Raw genomic sequence first — 27,215 nt, 5'->3', positions numbered from 1 at the left:
TTTCCCGCTTTTCCCATCCCTTTCCTCTGGAGACAAGTTAAGATTTCAGTTTCCTAATTCACTGGTGAGGTCAGCAGGGTCAAACACTGTATGACTGTTCCTCCCACCTCCAGGCACCTGTTCTGTATGTCCCTTGCTGTCCTTCCAGTAGGTTGATCTCAGTAAGATCCCACTGACCTCTCCAACTGTAATGCACTAGTCCATTTTGCCCTCTCTGATGGAGGCAGCAACTTGCTCTGTCCTGTATTCACTGACAGGCCCCTAACCCTCCTGTTTCCTGGAGGAAAACAAGCACTAGCCTGGGACTGTCCCAGACCTTTTGGTACACAGAAGAATGTAGAGAGTGTTGTTTACACAAAAGTTTTATTGGAAATTCTTTGAATACTTGGAAGTACACCGGAGACTTTCCAAAACAATACACTTGAGGAACCTTCCCCTCCACCCAAAGTATCTGTAAATCAGCAGCTACATGGATACTGTCCTTAATATTGAGCCGAGCAGAGAGCTGCTAAAATAAACAGCCTTCATAACACAATCTGTGGCAGGCCACAGCAGCAGCTAAGTCTTTACTGAAGCAGAGCATTTGTGCAGTGGTCAGGGAACTCAGAGCCTAGATGCAGCAACTGTGTTTTGAAACTGAGGACTGTCTAGAGAAGAGGCAGGTAACTCAGCCCTGGAGAATCTCTTATTGCTATGGCCATCCAGCTCAACACTAGCAGCTTATATAGATGATTTTCCAGCCTTTGGAAGAGAATGTGCCACAGTGCCATTCTGCCTTATGAGATGTGAGAGCTGTAGCCACGTTAGGAACTCCATCAATAAAGGAGCACAAGTACAAGCCCTGACATCCTGGGTGGGATTAACAGGAATGGCAGTGCTCCCTGCCAGCTCCATAGCTTGTTAGCAGAAGAGCACAGCAGGAGTGCTGGCTAGATAATGTTTAACCTCAACTATTCTCTATTCATACGGTGTGAACCAGCCCTTTGCCTCATCTCTGCTACTCTGCAGCCCAGATCGTATCACTTTAGAGACTAAAGATGACAACCAGCTGTCTGTGAGTTAACTTCCTACAAAGTGGCAAACCAGTTTCCTGAGCACAGGTGAGAGGCAGTTGATCCATTAATTCCTTGTGTTCCTGCACCCTTCTGCGACCCTTTCCACCTCTGAAACAAGGTGGCTCTTGGATGGGTATCAAGAATTTGTTACAGCCCATGTAACTGAAGTCTTGTTATAAACTGTTTCATTTTGGAACCTTTCTTAAATGTTTGTGTATCTTACTTCGCATGGACAAAGCAATTTCCATGTGAGGTTGCTAAGAAATTGAATCAGTTGAGTAAAATAAAAAGGTTCTGGTGGGTAATTTTCCTTCAATGAAGCTCTTACCTGGAGTTTTAGAACTTACAAGGCCTCCCACCAAACACATCTCTCAACAAAAATTCTCATAAAGTTCAAAGCATTGCATTGCTCTGGCCTTACAGTAAGCTCTGTTCTGAATTTGGCTCCTTGCTCCAGCAGTGGCACAGAAATAGTGTTCCAGAGTGGAGCTGGGGTTCCCCCATCGGCTGCAGGCAATCTCTTCCAACAAAGAATGCAGCTAAGCTGAAGCTGCCACGCACCAACTAGAAGGTTGGTTACTCAGCCACTCTGAGGAAATGAAGATGGTTTCTCAGTACTCAAGCAACACAACTCCACTTAAAAGAAACAAGGAGGAAAATAAGTGGTTTTGGACAGTAAGGGGTCTTGCAGTTGCTCACTCTAGTTACATGGGGCAGGAGGAGACAGAACCACAAGAAAACCCACCTTTTCCAAGTTTGTGTTTAGTGTCACTGTTTCTCCTCCCATCCTTACATGAGGCAGAAGACATGCAACAGCCAAATCACCCATAGAGCAATGCCAGCCAGTCACACTGTCGATGGCTTGATTATTACAAAAATAAAATTTCAGCTACTAAAAAGCCAGCTGATTAAAAAGTACCATAAGCTTCCCAAAAAAGTGTGCTTCTTTAAAGAAGCTGCCTTCTGACTGGCCAAAGAACACTGCAAATTCATCCATGCCTATCAGAAAAACAGCTTTTTACCAAGTCCCTGCCCCTCCATTCCACTGATGTGTGCATTTCATTGTATCAGTGAACCTTGACTGGATGTAATGGACACATAGTCCCCAAAACAGAGTATAATATTAATCAAGTCTGTCTGAGAAAATAAATATCTTGGATATTTTCCTGCAAAGAGAAACTAGCCTCACTGGCTAGGGTTCCATGGCACACTTGCTCTCTGCAGTGATCAGGACAGAATGACCCGCACTATAACATGAAAACAGAACATCTTTTAAATATAGGTTTCTTTAAAAGCAATAAATATTTTTAATTATTAAGATAATCTATTAACCATAAAGCAGGAAGGCTTGCAAGGATTAGAGGAAAAAATCTTGGACTAAGACTCCTAGTTACATAACCCTAAAGAAATAGGATTCCTAGTATTTACAGTTATGTTTCAGAAGCAGAGACTATGAATTGAGCATCATCACAGCTGCTACATGCAGGCTTGCCAACAGTCAACACTGTTAAACTCAGCATGGCCAAGTGTCAGTGCACTTGGGAAGGAAATTTGGAAAGCATTCCTGTAGTTTCACTCCTGCTTATCAGCCACCTAACAGAGGGCCTTGCACTGTGTAGAGACCCAATTCTTTAGAACCAGGAAAACAAAGGTAACTTGGATTATGCAGGTCCCAAAGCTGATGTCTCTCCCTGTGCTCCAAGCACGCACTCTGAAGTCAGGATGAAATGCCCAGTTCTGTGGAATGGATGTCCTGGACTTCAAACAGTCGAATTTGCTGAACTCACAGACCCTGGAAATAAGCCAAAGCTTTCTATCCTCTAACAGGATCAGAGACTGCAGGAAGAAGTCTGTTAGCAAGAAGCTCTACCTAGGGAAATTACACCATAGGACCCTTGGAGGAAGCATATGGCAACTTTCCACAAAGCCCCTCCATACAGAACACAGACTGAAGAGAAAGTAAGTTCTCATACACTGGAGTTTGATTTCCTGTGTCCCTACTGAAGTCTTAAAACTGACTGTGAGCAGGAAAAGCGGTCCAGAACTACATGATGGAAAAGTTGAGGAGAATCAGCAGTTGAGCCGTATCTGTCATTGAAGAGAGAAAAGAAAGCTCACTTGATGGAAGGAACTAGTCGATGTGAACAAAAGGCAGAGCAGGGGCAATAGAGATATTTGTTGATGTCATCTCTGGCATGGCTTGAGGAGGAAGAATTGCTGCAGCAGAACTGGGAAACAGCTTCACTGCAAGGTTTCCACAAAAGCATCAAATTCTTTGACGTTTTTCTCATGGACTGCCAGCTTCTCTGGTAACGAGTCCTGGAAGGCAAGGAAAGATGCAGATCAGGGCTCATTCACAGCAGACAGAAGGAAATTTTAAATGCACTAGGAAAAAAAAAAATCTGTTTCTGAATCATGCAATCCTTCACCAATGCTCTGAGCTCACCTTTCTACGTGCACAAAAGCAGGAGCCCTCTGGCAGCATCTAGCAAGTGACCCTGAGCAGGGCACTCTGCCCAGAGTCTGTTTGTCCTGCAGGAACAGGAGGTGCACTGGGGTCTCACCTTGTGCAATCCCCACCAGCTGCAGCACAATAACCCACTCACATCATTGCCTTCATCAAGTCACTTGCTGCTCTCTGGTTTTCATTTTTCTCCACAGTATGGCACAATGCCAGAGAGCCTAATAGAGCACTCACCCAGCTGTGACTCACCAGCCACACCAGAATGCCAGCTCTGCTCAGGCTGCAAAGTCAGGCCTGGTTTGCCACCAAGTGAGACACCCCGGAGGCAGGATTAGTTTGGGGGGTTTCAATGACCCAAAGCAAGCATGCTGCAGCAGCCTTCAGCTTCAAGACAAACACACTTGTTTCAGAGGCTCAGGTGTGCCAGAAACAAATCTGCATTTATTTGGAATATATTAGTGATGGACGACCTTTGGGCAGGGTCTCTTCTGAAAAGTATAGGAAAGACATGGGGCCTGGTAGAGTGGGTCCAGAGGAGGGCCACAAAAATGATCAGAGGGCTGGAGCACCTCTCCTGTTAAGACAGGCTGAGAGACTTGGGGTGATTCAACCTGAAGATGAGAATGCTTTGAGGAAACCTTATTTTGGCTTTTCAGTACTAAAAAGAGACCTTTAAGAAAAATGGGAACAGACTTTTTAGCAGGAGCTGTTGTGATAGGACAACGGACAATGGTTTTAAATTGAAAAAGAGTAGATTCACACTAGATAAAAGAGAGAATTTTTTTATGAAGCTGGTGAAAAATTATAACAGGCTGCCCAGAGAGGTGGTGGGTGGCCCATCCATGGAAATAATCAAGGCCAGATTAGATGGGGTTGAGCTACCTGATTTAGTTGAAGATATCCCTGCTCATTGCAGAGGAGTTGGACTAAATGACCTTGAAAAGTTCCTTCCAACCCAAACTATTCTACAATTCTATGAAGATAATTTTCTCAAACTAGGAATAGGAGAAGCATTATAAAGTACATATGATTTTCACAAACAGAAATTTCAGGATTCCGTACCAAATCCTCTGCCATGGACTGTGCTCCAATGTCAATGGAGAGGCTGCTGAGTTGAGGGGGGTTCTGAAATTCACGGTAAAATGTCCCCAGATCCATTGGAAGAATGTCATCTTTTGAAAATGCTGGTTTCTACAATCAAAGATACTGTTGTTAATTCCCAGAGACATTGGCTTCCCTTTTGTTATAATCTCAGGTAAAGGCGTTGCTTGCTGTCAGTAAACATCTTGGCATTACAACTTTTGCTGCAATAATGCATATTAAATAACTGAAGAACAGCCAATATCACTTGATATCACAATAGCACTTGAGCAGTTGGAAGAGAACATTTCTTTGGAATCTGGCTCCTCTAGATGCTAAGAGAGAGGATGCCAAGCTCAGATGTTAGTAGAGAACTGAAATGGTATTTAATTTGTAGCTGTTGATTCCTAGTACCAGTGTCTTTGCAGTTCTGGAACTGTCACACCCTAGAGTGTGGTACTGTGAATGATGTGTCTTTTCCACTCCCACTGAAAAGTACTCTGACATCATTTGCCATCACACTAGCACGTGAAGCCCACCTAAGGTGCAGGTATAAGAGCTCTGATGAGGGCACTTACAAAGTCGATCATAACAAAGTCATCATGGGTGTTCCCTGTGCTGCTGCCACTGGAGCCTTCTGAGTGTAAGCTGCCTTGTAGAGGAGATTCCGTTTCTGGGGATTCAGGAGGATTGACCTGCCCAAGAAATCAAAGACAGTGAGTACTGATCTTACAGTCATGTCTGTCTGTGTGCTTTGGCAGTGTGGGGGCAGTTAGGAGGTTGGACAATTAACATTAACTAGAGCAGGGGCAGCAAACACATGCTGTTATTTGCATGTCTAGAGAGCCCAAGATTCAACACGGGAGACTTCTTGAAATGAAACAAATCTGAATAACTAGTTATTTTCTCCAAAACCAAAGTGTATTCAAGGCAGAGAATAGCATGGATGTTCGCTTAAGGGATGCTGAGAAGGCACGTATACCTCTGGAAGAGTCTTACCATGGGGTCGTTATCTTCCAGCTCAACATTCTTGGGAGCAAACATGGCAAAAGGAATGTCTAAGTTGGCCATGGTCACCTGAGGAGATTTAGCAAACAGAATTTCACTAAGATGTTCTGCTTACCCGGCACAGAAAAGGATATTGAACATCTTTGTAAGGCCAACTAAAAACAGCCCAAAATCACATCAGCAGTTAGGCAGGAGGCTGACCACCTCATTTAAAAGGCATGAAATACAGAGATGATACTCAGTTGGCCGAATGCAGACACATACCTTGAGGTGGGATTGCTTCTATACATAGTTTGTATAATATAGGCAAGGATTAATAACTGCTACAAATTGAAACAATTCTCATTCCTTCATCCAAAAGGCCTAGAACTGCAGCCCTAGGAACTAATCTCTAAACTGCCCTAGCTGAACTTAAATGCTTGCTTCTAGTGATGAACTGGTTTACAGCATGTTCCTTCAAGGAAGGGAGGCTTGCTACCACCTTTCATAGTTTATGGACCTGTGGTAGTGGCAGATCATTGTGAGATCCAAGTGGAGTATCAAGTCTTCTATTCTGAAATAGGGTGTTGGCAAAGCGGAGTAAAGTCAATGGCTGTCACATCCCAAAAGAATTTTATGAAAAACAAAATACACCTTGGCAAAACCTTGCAGGGAAATGCAGCAGGCAGAAATATGCACTCTCAGCCTCTGAGGTTGCCCTGGCATTGGGGTGCTTTTTGCTCCTCTATGTATGAACAGATAGGAAAAGAGAGGTATTATGGTGCTCTCTGAGAAGATCTACTGCTTGTTACCTGGTTAATGGGTTTGTTGACAAAAGCTCCCACCTTCCGGATAAAGATGGTCTCTAAAAGGTCTTGTGGGGAGCCACACTTTCCTTCACTGCTGTTGGATACTGTTTCTGTGTCCTCACTGGGGGAGGAAAATACATAATTAGTGCCTCCTGACACAAACAGGGTAGATAAATAACGTTTTTATGAGACTCCTTCATTCTTCTTGATTTACTCCTAGTATTGGAAGAAGGACAACAGAAATCTGTCCTTGTATCATACCTCCCTCCTCAGTCAGGAGCACAAAAGGAAAGTGGACACTTGTGGAATCAGATTTTTGTTTAAAGCTGGACAAAAACTATTTCATTGAATATAAAGTTGCTGAAATAGGCTTTTCTTCTGGGAAATGGGCATTTAACTTGTGTGTGTTCACAGCAATTCCTGTCCATCACTACTATTTTTTCAGTAACACAGTAGTCACAGATCTCTCAGGAGGTGAGAGATCTCCCATTATATCTGTCAGTCAGTTCACCAATGCAGCAGATCTGGTACATGACAACAGCCACTCTCAGTATGATTAATTCACTCCATGGCTATTAGGTACTTCCATGACCTATTTGTTTTGGTTTTTTTTCCTACCAGGTATTCAGAACTTTAAAACAAAAAAATAGCTTTGTCCCATAGAAAGAGGATTACCTAGAAAGGACTGAAGAGGATTACTGTTCAAGAATACCCAGGAAAGTGCTAGTGCAACTGAGCTTTGGTTTCCCCAGAGCAAAATCTCTGTGACTCACAACTATGTGACCCCAAGAGAGATTTCTCAAGAAATAAATATGGTGATCAAAAAACCAGAAGTATTTAATTAGTGTGAGGGAGTTGATTTAGGAGAGTTTGAGGTTGCATTGTTTCCTTTTAAATAACTTTATGCCTAAAGTTTATTACTAAAATGGCGAACAGATTTATGGTAACTACAACTGGCTTTGGTAACAATGCATATTAAGTCTCTAGAGAATTTAAGACTAATTTTTGAACTTATTGCATCTTGTTTTACAATCAGCAAAACCAGCAGAAAGATTGAAAAAATTATAAAATTGATAATAAAGTTGACATAGAAGAAGATATATTACATAGAAGAAGGATATTACATAGACTAGGAGGTTTAAATAGAGGGGCAAGATCATTGTTTGGAGAAAGGCTGAAAAAGCCCCAGTCAGAGAAATCTATAAGTTGATTTGAGGGATGAAAAGACAATAGTTATGCTACAAACAATAGATAAAAAAGGGGAAATAAAACGTTTTATCTTAATAGGCTTATAAGTGGGTTAGCAGAAGTGGTGGATCATCTAAAACCAACCTACCTGCTAGAAGGAGTAACTGCTGAGTAATGGACTCCATCCAGTGGGGTGCACATCCTCTCTTGGTCAGCTTGAGTGCCATGTGCAGGCTGGCTAGGAACTGGGGGAACTCCCCCTTCTTTGCCTGGACCAATCAACTGAGATAGAAAGGAACAGTCAAGTTAAGAAATCTCAAAATCAAACCAAAACCACAGTGCAATACAAAGTAGATTCTATCATACTGGGCATAAGTTGTGGGGCTTTTGGCATATGACTGGGCTATAGCCCCTATAAGCCTCAGAGAGATGTCATGTAGCAGTGTATTACCACAATACGAACTCACTTTTTACTCTCTTTCTACTCTACTCTCCACTTCAGGCCTGCTTTACACTGCAGAGTTCTCTGGCTGTAAGTCCTCAGCTTCATGGGGAAGAATGGAGGAAAAAAAACTTACATCCTCTTGCTACAACCCCATGGCTCCCTACAGCTTTAAGAGAAGGGGAAGTGGAGAGGGGGATGCTGATTTCTTCCTGGGATCCAGTGATAGACTGCATTGGAGTGGTTTGAAGCTCCACCAGGCTTAGACTGGACATTAGAACACATTTATTTGGAGAGAGGGTCGTCAAAAACTGGAACAGTGTTCTCTTCCGAGGGAGGCGGTCAATGCCCCAAGCTGTCAGTTTTTAAGAGGCATTTGGACAATTGCCTTAATACCAGGCTTTAACTTGGCCAGCCCTGAACTGGATGTTGGATTAGATGCTCACTGTAAAACCATTCCAACTGAAATTATTTTATTTTAGTAACATTGTGTCAGCAAAACTGGTGTAACACTAATATCTCAAGAAGAAAAAGACTTCTGTCAACTTGGCTTATTTGTCTGATGAACCGATATAACTATGTCAATATGAACTGCCAGCGTATCCTATGTCTAGCCTACAGAACTGTGCTTGGACAGCTACAGGGGCAGCAGCTCTGTAAGACAGGCAATGTTTGGAATCAGTTACAAGCTGGTGCAGGCAAACAGGTCAGGTGCCTGCTCTCTTGGCATAATTTTTCCACATGATGCCGTACCCCAGTAAATTCAGGGATGCTGAGGAGCCAGTTCCCAACTCCTGTGGAAGTTGTGCTTTCTCTGTATTTACATTCTTTCCATTCCTGACAGACAGGACACCAATGCATGCACTAGTTTCAATGCCTCTCTCAGGTGTACAAGTGACACAAACGGCTGCAATACCAGCCACGCTGGTTCTACTCTCTACAAGTACCTGGTGAGGGTGTGCAGCATTCAAGCCACCAGCAAAGAGGACAGGATACCCCATGTCAGCTGATCCAACTCCCAGGGCAGCAGGCTGATAGGAAAGACGAGAGCTGGAAAGCTAAGAAAGAAGAGAAAAAACAAGGGGAAAGGGAGAGGAGAGAGGAAAGGGAAGGGGAATGTCCCACAGCCTGAATAATTACCAGCCACTGAAGAAGGAACAGGAAAAGTCAGAGGCACAGCATTTCAGGCTGGCAGAAGGATGCTAGATTTTCAATGGAATCAATAATGTAGGTTATTGTTCTAAAAAATTCTTACTGCTATGAGGACTACTTGACAGTAGTCCAGGGGACTAAGTCTGAGCCTTGACAGGAAAACAAGATTGGCTTCCTACACATGTAGGAGGAGGCTGTGCAAGGTATGGCTGACATCCAGTCTCAAGGAAGCTCTGCTCTACAGGCCTACTTCAAATACTGGTGAGGTGGGTTACATTAATGCCATTGTGAACTTACTGAAGAGTTAATATTTTTATTTTTTTTTATCCCAAAACAACTTCCATTATCAACTGTTTGAACCTACTTCCATTGCAAATTAAATATCTCATCTTCCAGTTCAAATAGCTTCAGTGAAAGAATATATGGTCCCATAAATGTGCCAGATAAAGAGAACTGGGAATCTAACCCTTGTGAGATTGCTTTAGGAATTAAGTGTTGGAAGCAGTGAAACCCAGGAGAAATTCCTTATATATCCCAGGCAGAAATCTACCTAGTCAGGTTAGCTAAAACTTTCCTGTTTTGACTTGCCTGACCTGAAGAGGAGTATTTCTTCCAGAGCTCAGTGTGAGCTCCAGCAGCACCAAAGCTGATGTCCTTTACAGGGATGAAAATGAGGAAAAGCAGTTTGAGTCACATGAGGCTAATTGGGCTAAGTGGAGCTCTAATGACTATACGGGTTCTAGAGACATGGGCTGTTAACAGAAAACACTCAGAATTGTGCCTTACTACTTGTGTCTTTCAGGAACAATCCTTGACAGCTGTTGTATTTTTTAGGGGTGCTTGTCCTGTCTTTGAGAGACCTTCATCTGCAAAGGCATTTAAGAAGCCAGTCTCAGTAAAGTGTCTGGCTCATTGTGGGTTCACCAGTCTTTTCCATGCCCAACAAACACTCCACATTGTCAAATTTGTATTTTCCTGTATTAGTTTTGTCATGCCAGAACTCATATTCTGGCCATGTACAGCATATTCTATTGACAACTCACTTGATGGGAAAAGGCCAGCCCCATCACTGGGACCTTCAAGGTGTCCGTCACCACAGGAGGAGGGGTCTGAAAATGTGCCTTTGTGACAGTAAAAACACACTGTGCACAGATACAGACAAACAGAGGAAACAAGGAAAAGAGAGAATGAGAGGGGAGAGAGAAAGAGAGAGAGAAGGACTTCAGAGAGGAATTATGAAGAGTTGGATGAACTGAATGCTAGTGAAGAGGTTTTGGCTGCAGCAGCCACACCTACACAGAGAGCAGAAGTCTCAGTATTGCCAGAAGCACATTCATTTTGTAAAGAAGTGACTGTTTTTCAGTCTGAATGAACCACTGAACACAGGTAGTATTTTAGACTCCAGTAAACCCTGCCAGAAAGTAACTGCCAGAGACTCTGTTCCACAGTTAATTATAATTGGTACCAGCGAATTAGCAAAAAAGCTGAGCAGATGCCAGAAAAAGTCAAGTACTTCTTCTTTTTTTTAATTTACAAATGACTTGTATTTCAGCACTCTCCATCCATCCATACTCCCTATCCTCCAGCTTTCTGAGGGATCCTATCTTGGCAGGTCTGTGCTGTACCCTTAGAATAACGGGGACCCAGACTACAGTGCAATTCAAACACACTGATGTGAAGCAGGAGCTCTATCAACAGGAGCAAAACTCCAGAAGTACAGTCTCACAGAGGGTGCTAATGCAAAAAGGGCAATCCAAACCTGGTTCAGTCCCATACCTCCTCTCACACAGTCATTTTCCTAGCAATGGTTTTCAGTTTGAGGAAAGGCTTCAGCTTCATTTCTGGGTATTACGCATGGTCAGACTCTCCTGAATTTTGGGCTGCTTCACAACACACATACACAGACATGCAAGCTCACAAAGAAGGTGACAACTATTTCCTTGTATCACACAGGTTAGGCCTCACTTTTGCTGAGAAGGCAGGTAGAGATTCATACAATTTGTCTACAAAAACCAGACAGTTCCTAGTATTTTCCTAGTCATTAACCTGGACAGGACATGTAGAAAGCTAGAGAAAAAAAATACCTTCTTCTTTCCCTTTAATTTAAAGTTCACTCTGCCAAGGCAGCTTTACAATTCTAACTGTGGTAACAAAGACTGGCAGTTGCTTTACAAATAAGGGCACTGCATATGGCAACTATGAGCCACAGAAAAAGCAAGGATGTAGGCTCATACTTAATGTGAATCCTCAGGGTTCAAGTGGTTTCATAAAGCTTTTCCCCCCTCAGTGACACTAAAGCTTCACGACCCCTGGGGAAATGTCAACTTCAATGTAGTTACATACACTACTACTGTTAAGTAACACTGGCACAAGCAAGTCAGTGGAAATTTCCTTACGAAATCTTTTGTATTTACCCCACTTTAGGAAAATGCAGGACACAACTCAGTCACAAACTCATTTCCTGAACTGTGTATTGCAGAATAAGAAAAGCTTTATTCCATCAGACTTACTGTGAGTGCTGGCTAATTAGTTCAACATTGCCTGATGCCTGGTCACCTAAGAGAAGCTCATTTCTAGCTCGTTCATATAGCAGAATACATTCTGCTAAACCAGGCATATTAATTCCTCTGAAGCAGCAGAAAGACCCATAGCAAATTCTTCCAGTTTTGAACAGCATTCCAATTATACTTCATTCTATGTTTCACATTGACAGTGAAAGAGATTTAGAGTCTTTAGATTGTCTTTAAAGGTCAGTAGAGCCATCTGCTTGGCTGGACAACAAGGCAGGGCAATCCTGAATATTTAAAGCAATAGGACAACTGCAACTCTGGCTGTCTTCAAAATACAGAACTGTGGAGTCAGACATGTAAAACAGTAAAAGAATTTGGGAGTTTCTGGGGTTTTATACTCAAAAGGAAAGCATTAGCCATTTATTTTAAAATTGAAACTTAAATGAAATTTGCATGGGCAATTTTTTGCCAATACTTATTCTTGCTGCCCCAACTAATTTTAGATGGTCCAATAAATACAGCTTTTGTCTTTTTTATGTCTTTTTCTAGCATTTTCCTGGTATTTCAGTGTTTCTTTCTCAGTTTCAGTCTGTTACTCCTACTTAAGCTGCCTGGCATCAATGTCTTGAATTCCTCCTCCTGCAGTATTGGTATGCAAATGTGTAAAGGTGTAAGTTTGCTGCTGTTCTCTTCAAGCACACCTCAGCCCAGTTACAGGAATAGGCTCTTTTAATCCTTCTCAGTAATTCAGTCTTTCTGGACCCCTGGAATTTTGTTGAAATTAGTATCTAATTTCAATAGATTTTACTCAAGAATGTAATGACATAAATAACCTACACATTACATTTCAATTAGCAGCAGGAGGATTTCTGTTTGTACAATAGCTGATGTAGGAATATGCAAACTATTCTTACAGCAATTGTTCTATCTAGAAGTAAAAAGAGCCTGGTTTCTCTTACCTGAGATGGAGGAGAGGTGGAAAAAGATGTGGTACACACTTCTTGGGAATCTTCTACTGAGGGGTATACTGCACCATTGTCCTCACCAGCTCTAAAGCAGCAAGAAAAGACAAGTTTTCTAACTGGAAATATTCCTTAAAACAAATAGTAAAACACATTGGGACAAACACTGCAGGGAGGTTGAGAGTATTTGGGTGTAGTTGAAAGGAGAATTATGAAGGGCTCTCATCTGCTTGCCAGATCTGAGGAAAAACATCCGTTTTCCTCAGGTCTTTGTCTTCTTGCCCATGTAAAATAACAGGTGTTTCTAACTAAAGCTTTTGTTATACCAGCTAGTGCTGCTGGCTCTGGTGTTTACACAACCACTGTCAAACAACATCACTGGTCCAAACTTGAATGCCCTCACATTCATTTTAGAGAGGGCAAACCCCTCATCTCCAAGGAGAAATTGAACTGTTCTTCCCCAGTGGAAATATGCAGGGATGCATGCATCTACACATGTAGTTCTGCATCAGGATTAACCATTACACTTTCAAATTCCTGAAGGCAGCCAAGATTAAACATCCTTTGTGTCCAAGTGCTTCTGTGAAGAATTTCGGAAAATACTGGGGCTTGCTGCACTCAGCCATCTCAATGTGAGGAGGAAAATGTCACCTTTCATCACATATTTAACTATGCCAATATGACTGACACTAATTCTCCAGTGTCCCTTCCCATGCTGTCAACAAATAGTGGAAAAGGCTCTGTACTTGGGCATAATGGATGCCTTTACCATGGCCCATGACTCCCACTCAGTATTTCCTCACCTGTAATTGCAGGGATGCATGGGTGAAGAGCTGGGATAGGGACGGTCCACAAAGTGATCAATTATAATCCCCATGATAGGAGGGGTCCTCTCAAACTGCCTGCAAGGCAACAAGCAATGGTGTTACTGGCTTTTTCTCTCTACTCTTCCCAATTCATGGTGCCCTCACAGAAAACCCTTCTGCCTGCTAATGGGACCAGAGCATCTTTACAATTTAGTCCTGTGACTCCAGGCATGCATCAACAATTTGGAGTTCTAGAGCCTGGCTCAGGGCTACCCAAATACTCCCCTTGCTGCAAGGCTTAAGCGAGAGAGAGAGCGTTCTTCATGAAAGAGAATCTCAGCAGGAAAGGATAAGCAGAAGGGAAAGATTTGGGGGCTCAGAACATGAGGGGTTTAACAGTAAATTATTGTGAAACAGTTTCTGGCATGATCACATTTTCTCACCTGGTTGACATGAAAGCAAGGTTGATTCTGTAGGCACAAGACAAAGTGATGGTGCCCACTGGGGTACCCACTGTCCCAACACGGACTGTCTGGAAACCTGTAAAGTTAAGGAATAATTATCAGTTTCACAGATTATTTACGTGCCATACTTTTTTATTCTGAGGTTACATTATCTTATTTCAGTACTGTTACCATTATCTCTTGCAATCTGAACCCCAAAAACACACATAGAACCCATAACAAAACAGCAGCACTGGGTTGCTTTGCTGGTAGGCTTCACTTGCAAGGCTTCTGATGTTGCTTCCTGGCTTCTTGGTCTAAAATATTGCTCTGAAGTCCTTCTTGTTCCTCAGTAGATTATGATCTCCTTTACCAGTCCTGTCCCTTTATCAACATAATTCCATATTCTTATTTCAGTTCTGTATCACTAGAGTCAAAATGGCAGTCACCCAAGACTTTGTCCAAGTACCACCATTAAACTTGTCACCTTGTGACACAAGGCTGCACTGGCAGAACCAGACAAAAAGCATATGTAAGCTTCAGACTAATTTTCCTTATGGTACTTGGGAATAGTAGCCAAAAGGCAGTCAGAATGAAACACAGTTCTGATCTTGCTTATCTGTTGTCTAATCATACCTTCTCCCAAGCCACTCAGCTGGACTTCACCAAAATATATCCTGAAGGAAAAGGAAAAAGAAAAGCTGTTAGATCCAGTTGGGACATAATGCTATACATATCCTTATTCCTTACTTAATTTTGGGAGTTGTAAGGCTGGAACTACTTTTCCTCTTCAGGAAAAAAATGCCCAAAATAAATGGCTGGAATGCTCATCTCAAAAAACCTTACAGCTGCTCCAGAAAAAGAACAGGTCATGAAAAGAAGGAGAAAGAGAAAATGGTAGTCCAATCAGAAATTTCTCTTTAATTTTTTAAGCCTCTCTGGTTAAGTCTACAGTTCAGAGCAAAAATGTCAAGTGATACAAACTTCACAGATAGGTCTGAGTCTAAAACCTAATGCTCATCACACAACATAAAAGATTAACTGTGCTGTAAAGAGACCTGCTCTTAAGTACATGCCAAGTCAGCAATGGAGGCAAAAATGTGAAAATGGCCAGAATTTCTTTTTGAGTTCTCAGCTGTGCAAATGTTAACAAACCTGAAATTTACAGTCTTATAAATTAGCTACGCAAACATGTCAAAGACTTTTCTCACAGCCAAAAACAGAGTCTGGAAGATAACTATGAACTACAAGCCAGTCAGACTCACAGGCTAAACAGAGTTGAAACCCAGTATTTGTATGAGTAAACTGCAAAAACTACAGGACATGGAATTGAGGATGCATCTTTAAAATGGAGTAACAGGACAGAGTCTGAATCTATGCTGCAAAAGTACACATTGCAGTTACGTGCAATGTAGAGAGGCATTTATCAAACACAAGCCAGACACCAAACAATTGGATGCTACTAAGCAATTTAAGGGATTGCATGTAGAATCTGTTCCTAACATGGCAGGCAAACACTTCACAGCCTGTGCTTAGCTTTTCTTTCAATGGCTCAAGTAAAGGGTATAAGGTGATACATAGACCGAAGTTTTCTTCTTTCACTGATCAGTAGTACTTCTGTACAAATAATTTGATTTTATTATTACTCATCCCTCTTTAACTACATTTGCAGCTACACTGTGCAAGTCTAGAGTCTCTCCTGTTTGCATTTCAAATGGGAAATTTTTGCTTTACCTGTACAATATTACATATTCATGGCCTTGTTTCCTAGAGAGTCTGTAGGCTGGAGTTACTCTGGTTATAGCAAGCAAAGACTTCAGCAGTAGAGACAGCCTGTTGTATACAGTGTATGAAACTTTGATTTCTTTGTCACACCTAGAGCACATAAAGGAAAAAAATTAGTCTTTTGTTTACAACTAAGTTGTCTGGGTTTGGGATTCTTGTTTGTTTTGGTTTGCAGTTGCTTTTATTTATTTTATTTAAAATAAAAATTACTCTGGGCCAATTGTTTAAATTTATTGCCAATGATAAAATGATAAATAAAGCCCCAGTGTGGCTACCTGTACTGACCAACCAGCTAGGAGTCCTGCTTCAACCTAGCCACCTGCTGTAGAACAAATTGCTGAAAAATGCCATGCAGCCTTCTACTAAACAGAGACATCTTTTCAATATGAAAAACATTTGTCATTACTGAGACTATGAATTCTTGTATCTGAGGAAATCTACTAGTTGTAATGGAAGAATGAAGAAGGAATTAAATTACTAGTTTACTTTCTTGACATTGGTGTTAAAACAGATTGACTACTGCTCTAGACAAAGAGGGGAGTTCCCTCTGAAGTGCTCCTGGCCACACAGCCAGTATGTGCTCATTGATCACCATGGATTTACCCAATGCATCAGCTAAGAGCTACAAACAAAGAATGTACTTACTTCTCATTCATTTCTAGACACCAAATTTCCAGCTCCATGGAGTCCCCCTAGATCAGAGAAAAGATGGCAAACAAAGGATCATTTCAGAACACAGACCTTTTCAAATCTCATTAGTGATCAGCAATGGCCACACCTCTCAATGATTTGACTCCTGGTTCCCACTTTCTTGTGATGCAATGATAGAAAAAGGTGCACTGGAAGTGTCCCTGCACAATTATATCACCTGAGAGAATACCTCCCTCAGAATGCCTAAGTTCTTAATGGAGTAAGAAATTAGATTCTTAAAATTTAAGAATTTAATTTTCTTAAAATTAGTTTCTTAAGAAATTTAGATTTTTCTGCTGTGTCATTTGTGCATTTAGCCTCGGATTTCTGCAGTGAATTGCTTCTGTTAAACAATGCACTTCTTTTCATTAGCATATCACCTAACTTAATAAAATTTAGATATCCTCATATTGTCTTGGATTAAAGGGCAGGAGCTCTGGTAGTTGACTTAAGATTTAGGCAAAAAAACCCACAAACAAAAAACCTGTTTTGTCTCAGTTCTCACCTCTGAGGTTTTGAGGGAAATCTCCACGCACATAGACCGTCCAACAGCAGGCAGCTGTCCTGCCAGGGCTTTCTTTGCTTCATGAGTAACCTCTGGTATATCTTTGATTGCTAAATTGAACTGCAGAATCAAAGAGATGGTTCCATTTTTTTATTTCTTTGAAAAACTGTCTGATGACACATTTCAGACAGGCTCACAGACCCATATATAACATACTAGGTCAGTGTCCACTGAAATATTTATGAAACAGAAAATTCCCAGCTGGGTTCAAGCTTTTCATATTTACAAAGATTCCCTTGGCTGCTAATTCACATGTTTTTCTTAATCCTGCTATAAAAAATATGCTCCTTTTCCCTCGCTTCAGTCCTATCTTCACCCACAGAGTATCTTGAGTATTTTCACTTTTAATAAAGCCCATTACTAAAACGTCCTGAATTGCTGAGTAGCAAACTTCTGACAGATAAAAACTCATCACCCCACCCCCAAGCAGATCTTGGAAATGTGCCTTAGCTGGCAGGAGTAGCTGAGAGGCATCATTTCTCTTTCCCCTCATCAGCCTGTCAGAGTCCGCAGTGATTTGTTGCATGTGAACAACAACCACCAACACTCCACAGCATCACCAATAAACATAACTAAATATAGTACCTACTCTATGAATAATTATTATTGTCTGCACAAGACTGTAATAATCACGTGGTGTTCTCAGCACACACACAGTGTCATGGAGTTGCTTTAAAAAATATGACCTTACCCAGTCAGAACCTGTTGGGGAGGATGATGAGCGGGTACAGATTTTCTCTCCAAGTCGGGCCTGGACAATTACTTGTACTGTCTGGAATAGAAAGAAAAGGACACAGTAATGTTCTGGGCTCTGCACAGCCCTCAATTCAGAGCCTGAGCTACACAAGCTCCAAGTGAAAAAAATGAAAGGGCTGACCATGATGTAGAGAAGTAGAGTTTGCTACACTGTTCTTCAGTTCTAATCAATTTAAATTATTACATGTAACAGGTGAATATATTTCAGGAAGAAAATAATTTTAGGCTGACCTTTCTCTGTAACAACATTAAGAGATAAAGTCAATTTTGCAATCAGGATTTGCAGTTTTCAATAGAAAATTCAGAAAAATTTATAAAAATATCCCAAGCCTGGACAACTAAACTAAAGCCAAATGAATCTGTACATTTAGACCAAAGCCATTGTCAGATTATCTACTTGCACCTATGTATGAAGTGAGGCCAAATTTTATAATTACATATCAACATTATTCAAAAGAACATTATGGTATTATTGGTTTTGGATGCAATATAAAAATTTAGATAAGCTGAAAGAGTAGAGTCCAGCAGAATAAACTACCTAACAGCTGGTGGTTAGACATGCTGCTAGAAACCCAAAGCTGAGAGAGGTGTGAAGTACGTACAACTGATTCTAAAGCAAGACGTTTCTGGAGGATGGAAGAGGATTTGAGGGGAGAAAAAAGGGGAAAACATATTTTTCTAGTTGTTCTCAGTAATCTCCTAAATTTGACATCACCTTTTCTTGCTTTGTTCTTCAGCAAAACAACAACAAACCCAAACCTCAATCTTGTTACTCTAGCCACACAAAGTAGGTCATTTGTTTTGTGGGGTTTTTTAAACAAGGAAGAAGAGGCATTTGTCCAAAGGAGAAAAATTACCTTTAAAGCAAAAAATTTGATGAACTTGTCCAGGTCCTTCCTGTCCTGGGAACTGAGATCAGTGTCCATTGCATATGGCAATCTGAAATATAGCACAGGTCTGGGAATGAAGTCTTCTTCCAGCTTTCTGTTTAGATTTCAAAATATTTTTGCCATGAGAGGCCACCTCAAAAGAAATTTTAAGTACCAAAGCGCTCTACCTGTCAAAATCTGAACATGCTAAAAACTTTGGTATATGAGTGTCAGGTATAAATGTGCATCAATAGTTTATCTGGTCAGTGCAAAGATCAAAAAAATTATAAAAACCAAAGAAGGCCCACAATTAAAACTCAGTACAAGTTCTTCAATTTTGCTAGCTTAATTTTAAAAAGCTAAACAAACAAACAAAATCCAGAACAACCCAACACCACAATGACTGCATTCTATGCCAAGCTAACAATCAAATATGAAGGTGTCTGCTTCAAAAATAATGTATCTTTGGCTATGAGCACCGGTCAAAACCAAGCCAAATTGTTTTCTTAAGCCTGAAACTCTTAGAACAGTATTTCAGTGGTATTTCAGCAGAAATCTATATAATAAACCATTGCTGGAACAGGCTACACTGCTTCTTTACTTTCAACAAATAGTACTTGCAGTAAAACTATACAGCTACAAAATTTATCTACAACCTACTGAAAAGACACATTTTTGACAACAAATAGACCAAAATCCTCTGTTCACTTCTCTTGAAAGCTCTGATATTAAATACTTAGCTTTACATTGACACTGCCTTGTTTTTCAAAATACAATTGTTTCTAGGAACACAATAAACGTGCACAGCGTCTGAAGCAGGGCAGGGCAAAGCACTAATCCTATTTTTGTCACCATCATGTCACATGGCCTGGGATAAATCACAATTCTTCTGTCTCTCAGCTTCTTCACATGTAAGTTAATAATCATATAGAGACCATTGGGGAGGAACGCCTTAATTAGCAGCATTCGTTGTAGTTTTTGCTTGTAAGCCTTCAAAGTATTAATTCACTCTTAACCCCTGCTGCAGCTTTGAGACAGCTAATCAGCCTGAAGCAGCTTGTCAGACGTCCCGTATTTACGGAACGTGCTGCTCCTCGCCGGAATGCTGGCAAGCTGAGGTCAGGGAGCACGAGCAGCTGCTGGGCACAACGTTATTCAGTGTTCAATCATTAAGCAAAGACTGAACTTACAGCAAGGTATGCTGTTTATGCAAATTAAAGCTTGCAGGGGAAAAGGGCCAATAGCCCTGTACACACAAAAATTACAGAATCTTTCATGACCATGCACATGCAGTACTTCTATTTAAAATATCGCACTTAATGACAGTAAAGCCCAATGCTTTAGGAGCATCAATCAAAAAGGGCTGCAAGATAAGAGTACTGCACTTTACAGAGCATCTTATAGAGAACAGTGCTGCTTTCTGAATGACTCTATAAAAAGAAAGCTGGACATACGATATAGTTGGAAGTTCCTAGGCTACATTCATACTACATCTTCTTAAGCTGTACTGTTCTCATTATAAATTATAATTTAAATTGAGAACTAACAACAAAAGTGATTCAACATCAGGTGCATTTTCAAATTATCCTTTGGGTATTTTAACCTTATTATAAAAACCATTATCCCTTCTTTCCCTGCATCTACCTCCACTAGACAGATTACAGACCCTTTCCACTGTGGGGGATGCAAAAGGAAGTCAGCATTTAGTGCTTGATGAAGTACTCAAAATTAATTAAAAAACCCCAACCCTTTAGTACATACATGTACCACTACAAAAAAACCACAAATCCCCCCAAACAAACAAAACTCCAGGCAAGAACAACCTGTTATTATTATTTTGACTTAATTAAGTACAGCACTGTAAGGGCTGAGGAGGTCTCAGATCTTTGACAAACCTGGCTGATATAGGCAATAAAATACTGCATTAAAAAAATGGTTTTCTCAGCGAATACAATGCTGACATTTAAATACTAAAAAAAAAATCATACTGGGTTTTAATGTGAAAAGTGATATGTAACCCCTGCAGAAAGATGCAAGGAAGTATATATCCTGATATTGTGGGAGAGCTGTCAAATAAAGCACCCACATTTGCTTTTTGAGGTTGGAAAAAAAGTTCTGGTATCAACTATTTAAGATACTTGGGAACAAATGGAAGGTGTTAGGCTCACTGGTCTGTTAGGAAACAAAGATGATCATCAGCATGGCTCTATGTGCAGTACGGGAATTCATTCTAATGACCCAAATATCTCTAGATGAGAGAAACAGCTACCAGAGGGTTCAAAAAATAAGAGCCTCATGGTTCTGCCCTGCTGCAGCAGAACTGGGATTCTTCCTGGAAGATCTGAAATTACCTGTAACATTCATCAGACATTTGGAGATTGATAATGTTACCTCTCAAGCTCCAAATGCCAGCAAGTTAACCCACTAGAGTCCAAAGTAGAGCAGAAAGTATCAGGCAAGGTTTCCTGGAAAGGAATAAGTAATTTAATGGGAAAACTGGGACTTTGGAACTTAGCTCCTGAAATGTCTAAGGGCTCTCATCTGATAGCCATCATCTCCTCATTTTTGTAGGGGGACCTCTGGTGATTGCCTGAGACCTTCTAAGGCTTAGAACAGTGTTCAGCTTTAGAGTAAGTGTTGGTAAGAGTTAAGATGAAGCTAGAATTATGGCAAACTTTTTATTTACAAAAATTCTTTGGTACTCTCAAGTTAGCTGCCACAGCTGACCTGAACAGGAAGGAAATTCTTTAAACTTAGTTCCACCAAACTCAATCAACTTCTAATGTCCAGTAGGTTGCAATGCCAGCACTCCTTAAGTGCTACTGCAAAGGCCTATGCTTAACTCAAGGAAAACGCTGGCTCATTTTACACTGAATAACAACGAGAAGTAAATAACCTTTGGTCTAAGTTAGAAAAATACATATGACTGATTTCCCCTCAACCAGGTAATCCCTTAAGTAAACTGATATATTTGCCAGCACATGATACAACAAACATCTTGTCCATATGGCTTTTTGCTTTGTCTCCCACTTCCTGCAACATCCGTTTTTATCTATTGCTTTTATTTATATGCTTTTGTCTTCACTTTACTGTGAACAGAAACATCAGAAACAGGCTGTTCAAAGGACAACTGCCACATGTGGCTCTCTTGACTAAATCCTTATTCCTTCTCCCAAGGTGGGGACAGATTTTATTCAACAGTTTAACATCTAAGTGTTGTGCCTTATATGCCCTACTGCTATTTATACCCTCCCTCTCTGAGAAGGACACATCAGCATAAGGTGATGGCGCTGTTTGCATGATGCAAGGAACTGCAAGAGCCCTCCCCTTAATGCCTCGGCAGAGCCGAGAGAACTACAGCGACAGGCACGCCGTGCTCCAAGCCCTGCTCCGTGCTCCCAGCCGAGAGCAGCCTCGCTGAGGCTGCCGGCAGACACCCGTAACCCGGCACACAACAGGTGCACGGGAACACCTGGCATCACCAGCATTACACCATGTGTTCCATTCCTGGGAATTGAGCCACTATATCTCTCTGACACCTATAGAAACAGGAAAAGAGCAGAAGCACCTGATACATACCAGGCACTATTATTGCTGCTGGGGAAAGCAGATAGAGGCTGCTTCCATCATCTCCTATATTTCTCTCTGAGCCATGGCTACTACAACTTAAAAAGTTATCTTGCTTTCTTTTCAAACAGACATTCATCAATGCAAAATAATTATTCATGGTTCTTATCCTAGAGTGAAATTGAAAAGACAAGAGGGAAGAAACCAGAGTGGGTGTAGCTGTAAGGAGAGGGCTATGGACAGCTCTCATCCCAGATGTTTGTTCCTGGTTACCTGACTGTGCACCCCAGACTGCACTCCTTGCCTATACCACTCTTCCAGAACTTCTTTTTTAATACAGGACCAAATCCAATCTCCAAGGATGTCCTATGAGAAGCTCAGAAAAGCCTTGTTGAACCATGCAGTAAACAAGAAGCACATGGAAGTTTTTGAAGCTTTTAAGAGTGCCTAAAACACATCCTCCCTTCAATGAACAAGAAGCTTCACTGCAAGCAGGTATTTTGAGCACACTAATAAGCAACTATATAAAGATCTTCATAAACATAGTGCTCTGTTTCAAGACTGGGCCTACAAGTCAAACTCCAGTATCCTACAATTACTTACAATTAATCTCCATTTTGCCTTCTTAGTAGATTAGTCAGAAACCTATAGAGAAGTAGCAAACAGTTTAAGTTTTAAGGTGTGACACTCTCATTCTTTAATGTTTATGGATTTTTTTAAAGAGAAGATTAAATTCTATAGCAGAATAGAATACATTCAATAGCAGAAAAACTGTTTCACATAATATAAACACTCTGATGTAATGAAAGGCTCTGTAGTTCACTGTATGCTCAGGTTCTGACTGATAAAGAGGTAATTTTTCCTCCTGATCAGGAAACAGATTCACTTTATAACCAATAAATGACTCTGCAGCTTAGTAAATACTTTACTAAAGCCAGCACTGCCAGCTCCACTGACTTAGAAACAAAATTAAGTAATTCCTGTTGACCAGCAGTTACATTCTGTACTTCCCTAAGGTCTAAAATTGGTATCAGTCCAAAGGTCCATCCTCTCAGTTTGTTTGTCAAGCCAAAGTATACAGACTAAACCAGAATCTGCTTCTACATACCCTGCACTGTAATCACCAACACAATCCCCACCTATCAACTATTGTATGAACACATGTTCAGAAATGTTAATATTATACAATACCATTTAAGCAAAATAAAGTGATCCTGTGTGATCCGTCTGGACATCTACAGATAGCCTTGCTCATCTGAAAGACTTATTTCTTGCCACAAGAAGGAAGGGTCCTCCAGGTCAGGCCACTCCTGCAATAATTTGGAGATGCTCTAAACTTTATTTGGATAGCCAACTAATTTTCAGCTAAGGCAGTAATTTGCTGTGTTTTTCCCCCTTGGTATGTGCCTAGTCACATCGCTTTTGGGATTTGTAAGTAGGCAGTTTGTACACTTAGTTCAAAAAGTCCCTTTTCTACCTGTCCACTGACGTGGAAGGCATATCTGCTCCCACCGAATCCACGGGAACGATTTTGACTGTGCCCTAAGCGCCACACTTCCGACAGGAAAGAAAGATACGACCACCTGTAAACCTCTGCTCTTTCCCAGCATACCACAAACTCGCATCTCACAGGAAGACTATAAAAGACTATATAATGAAGCATGGGGTCTCAGAGTCTACTATTTCCAACAGGCTCTGAAGCATTTTGATTTTAAATGACTTGCTGAGATTACAACGGGCCACATCTTTCCCAGGCTCCACTGACAGCCACCAGTCGTTAGGAAAACGAATCGCAGCCGACACGCGGCTGTCGGGAACCGACCGATCCCCGCGAGCAGCGAAGCAAAGTAAAGCGGAGACGCGAAGCCGTAGCCAAAGGTTTAAGACCCACGTCACAGCCCCCTCCCCTGGAAGGGCCTCCTGCAGGCTCGCGGAGCTCCCAGCCCTGCCCTGCGGGGGCCCGCGGTACCTGCGCGGGGCCGGCAGTGCTGGCGGCGCGGCGGCTCATCCCGTGCGGGGCCCGCTTCGCCGCCGCGCTCCGGCGCCTCCTCCGCGCCCCGACCGGACACGGGGAGAGCCCCGCGGCCCCGAAGCCGCCCCGGGGCTCCGGCCGGCGACCCTCCTCCTCCTCGTTCCCGGCCCGGAGGTTTCGCCGCGAGTGTCAGCGCCGGCGGGGGTGCGCGGCCGGGGCCGGGCCGGGGCTGCCGCTGCCCTCAGAGCCGCGGGCTGTGCCGCGCCGCCGCCATCGCCGCTGTTTGTTTTCATCCGCTGCGGGCGGGGGGGGGGAAGGAAGGAAGGAGGAAGGGAGGGAAGAAGGGAGGTGCCTGAATGTTCGCAGCGGCACTTTCTGCATGCAGCCGCCACTCCCCGCCCGTCCGCGGCGCGCTGAGCCCGCAGTCTTGGGGGGGGGGCGGGAGGTCGCGGAGACGGAGAAAAGCGGGGCAGCGCCCGGCGCCGCTCCCGCCGGTAGCCCCTGCCTGTGGCGAATCTATCGCGGCGAATGTGGGGCTGGACCGGCGGGGACCGCCTGGGAGCGGCTGCGGGGCCGGTAAGGGCTGGGACGACTCCGCCGGAGGTCTGGCGGCCCGTGGGGTCCGGGGCGTCCGGCAAGGGCAGCGCCCGCCGGGGCTGCGAGACCGCCCGCGGGGCTCCCCGCGGCTCGTGTCTGCCGTGCCCAGGCGGCGGTGACTGGGGACGGCTCCAGCTCCCTGTCCGCCACAGGAGGTAAATTCCTGTCAGTGCCAGGCAGAGTTGTCGGCTCCGCGGTGAGCCCAGCTGGCTGCCGGTGTATTTAAAAGCAGAAGAAGAAAAGTAAAAAGGTTTGCTGGATGATCAGACTGAAAGGAAAATGGTAACCGAGTCTGAAAAGCTCACCAGTAACAACTGTTCTGAGTATTCTCTTGCTTTATGCAGGTGAAGCCTCTGGGAAAGCCCTGTCAGAGTGGAGCCCCAGGGGACGCCCCTGGCCGTCAGCCATGGCCGTACCTATCGCGGTTCTTGACTGCGACCTCTTGCTCTATGGCCGCGGACACAGGACTTTGGATCGCTTCAAGCTGGAGGATGTCACGGATGAGTATCTAGTATCCACATACGGCTTTCCCCGACAGTTCATTTGCTACCTGGTGGATCTCCTGGGAGCCACTCTCTCACGCCCTACACAGCGGTCCAGGGCCATCAGTCCAGAGACGCAAATACTTGCTGCGTTGGGTTTCTATACCTCTGGCTCCTTTCAGACTCGCATGGGGGATGCTATTGGCATTAGCCAAGCCTCGATGAGCCGCTGTGTTGCCAATGTAACCGAGGCACTGGTGGAAAGAGCCTCACAGTTCATTTGCTTTCCTAAAGATGAAGCTACTCTACAGACCCTGAAGGATGACTTTTATGGGCTGGCAGGAATGCCGGGAGTGCTGGGGGTGGTTGACTGCACCCACGTGGCAATCAAAGCGCCCAATGCTGAAGACCTGTCCTATGTGAACCGAAAAGGTCTCCATTCCCTGAACTGCCTCATGGTGTGTGATTCCAGAGGAGTCCTCCTTAGTGCTGAAACACACTGGCCAGGCAGCCTGCCTGACTGCACGGTGTTAGAGCAGGCAGCCCTCACAAGCCAGTTTGAAACTGAGCTACATAAAGATGGCTGGCTACTTGGTAAGTCAATTTTTTATCCTTGTTTTCAATAGAAAGTCTATATTGTCTCCTTACTGAGAACCTCTGGGCACAAGTGATATGTTTACTTTAAATTGCTTTCCTGCAAATTGCTTTGAGATTTATGACTCAGTTTGGACAACCCTTATCTCGGAAGCTTAGAACAGTAACTTCTAATCTGTGTTTTATACAGTCTGATTATTGTATATATTAATCCTCATTCATTCTGTTAATAGCTTTCTTTCAGTATTCTACACCTTTCCATGCTGAATTATGCAATTTTTAATTCTAGGTACTACCCTAGTCCAACTGTTTTCCCCTATTTTATGCAGTAGATTAATTCTCTTAAAACTCTTCTGTGGAAAATCTTGTGTAAAACTGAATGCCTTTACTTTGTCACATTTGTGAACCAGAGTTACTTCTTCCTTTACTGTTTCTTTTAGCCAGAGGAAGAACTTATTCTGTATCTGCTGTACCAGAAGACCAGGCTAAAACTGTGGCTAACTGTAGGTGTGTAACCTGTCCTGCTCCTTTCCACTGCTAACAGGTGACAGCTCCTTCTTGCTCCGGACATGGTTGATGACCCCTCTGCACATTCCCGAGACGCCTGCAGAGTACCGCTACAACATGGCCCATTCCGCCACTCACAACATCATTGAGCGCACGTTCAGAACCATTCGTTCGCGGTTCCGCTGCCTCGATGGCTCCAAAGGCACCCTGCAATATTCTCCAGAGAAGTCCAGCCACATAATTCTGGCCTGCTGCGTGCTTCATAACATCTCCCTGCAACATGGGCTGGATGTGTGGTCTGCACCAGCCACAGGACACATGGAACAATCGGAAGAAGAATACGAGCAAATGGAATCAGTGGACTCGGAAGCCTGTCGTGTTCGTCAGGAACTTTTACTTACTCATTTTAGCTAATGTTGTGACAGCGAGAAGGCTTTTAACAGTTCATCTGGAAAGTTATCTGGAGCAAATATGCCCCTTCCTTAAGCCTGTAAAGACTTAAGCAGATGTGAGATGAGAAGAAATATACTCTCTTCATTGCGGGCAAATTTCTGAACTTCTCACAGTCTCTCCAGAGATTTCAGTTTAATTGGTACATTTTTGCTGTCGTGATGCTTAGAGGTGCCCCATTCACTTGACTTAGAGAACAAGTGACAACAGTGTGAAAATTAGGGAAATTGTCTTTTATAGTGATGGAAAATCTGTAAACCTTGCACTGCTTTACAAAGCAATGATTCTATTCCACTGTGTAACTCAAAACACTTATGATTAATTTTTTTAAACAATATTTTGCACAAATTAAATTTTCACATGAGCTCCTTTCTACTATGAATTCATGAGCAGCAAAGCAAACATTTATATTTTTGCTTGCAGGTATAAATTCTTGCTCAGCACCATTTTGCCGTTTTGCACATCTCACAAACCCCAGTGATT

General features: G+C 42.6%; 3 protein-coding genes across 15 annotated transcripts in view; 2 read left to right on the top strand and 1 right to left on the bottom strand.

Moving 5' to 3' along the window:
• Positions 1-7,247, top strand: part of ARHGAP1 (Rho GTPase activating protein 1) — a 35,017-nt gene extending 27,770 nt beyond the window's left edge. The window contains exon 14 of the transcript XR_008431579.1: positions 7,017-7,247. The gene's annotated coding sequence lies outside the window, so the exon portion shown is untranslated. The remainder of the gene's footprint in view (positions 1-7,016) is intronic.
• Positions 347-24,388, bottom strand: ATG13 (autophagy related 13). 9 transcript variants are annotated; one of them, XM_053946254.1, is made up of 20 exons: positions 24,100-24,388; positions 23,322-23,440; positions 22,734-22,775; positions 18,552-18,633; positions 17,630-17,710; positions 16,879-16,998; positions 16,329-16,375; positions 15,633-15,773; positions 14,535-14,575; positions 13,899-13,995; positions 13,453-13,551; positions 12,647-12,737; positions 10,221-10,319; positions 8,973-9,083; positions 7,732-7,865; positions 6,399-6,516; positions 5,599-5,676; positions 5,178-5,294; positions 4,582-4,710; positions 347-3,374 (listed from the first exon to the last, which is right to left on the bottom strand). In XM_053946254.1, exons 4-20 carry the CDS (start codon positions 18,618-18,620, stop codon positions 3,297-3,299), a joined length of 1,650 nt encoding a protein of 549 aa, XP_053802229.1. In that variant the 5' UTR covers positions 18,621-18,633; positions 22,734-22,775; positions 23,322-23,440; positions 24,100-24,388; the 3' UTR covers positions 347-3,296. The 9 variants fall into 9 exon arrangements, with proteins under 9 accessions (XP_053802229.1, XP_053802230.1, XP_053802228.1 ...); XM_053946255.1 differs by lacking the exon at positions 22,734-22,775; XM_053946253.1 differs by lacking the exons at positions 22,734-22,775; positions 23,322-23,440.
• Positions 23,921-27,097, top strand: HARBI1 (harbinger transposase derived 1). 5 transcript variants are annotated; one of them, XM_053946266.1, is made up of 3 exons: positions 23,921-23,977; positions 25,044-25,775; positions 26,320-27,097. In XM_053946266.1, exons 2-3 carry the CDS (start codon positions 25,106-25,108, stop codon positions 26,694-26,696), a joined length of 1,047 nt encoding a protein of 348 aa, XP_053802241.1. In that variant the 5' UTR covers positions 23,921-23,977; positions 25,044-25,105; the 3' UTR covers positions 26,697-27,097. The 5 variants fall into 5 exon arrangements, with proteins under 5 accessions (XP_053802241.1, XP_053802238.1, XP_053802240.1 ...); XM_053946263.1 differs by having other exon boundaries at positions 23,934-24,008; XM_053946265.1 differs by lacking the exon at positions 23,921-23,977 and adding an exon at positions 24,231-24,306.
• Positions 27,098-27,215: the final 118 nt, after the last annotated feature.

This window comes from Vidua chalybeata, chromosome 6 (assembly GCF_026979565.1).
Source record: "Vidua chalybeata isolate OUT-0048 chromosome 6, bVidCha1 merged haplotype, whole genome shotgun sequence".
NCBI lineage: Eukaryota > Metazoa > Chordata > Aves > Passeriformes > Viduidae > Vidua > Vidua chalybeata.
This window is presented reverse-complemented; position numbering and strand designations above follow the sequence as displayed.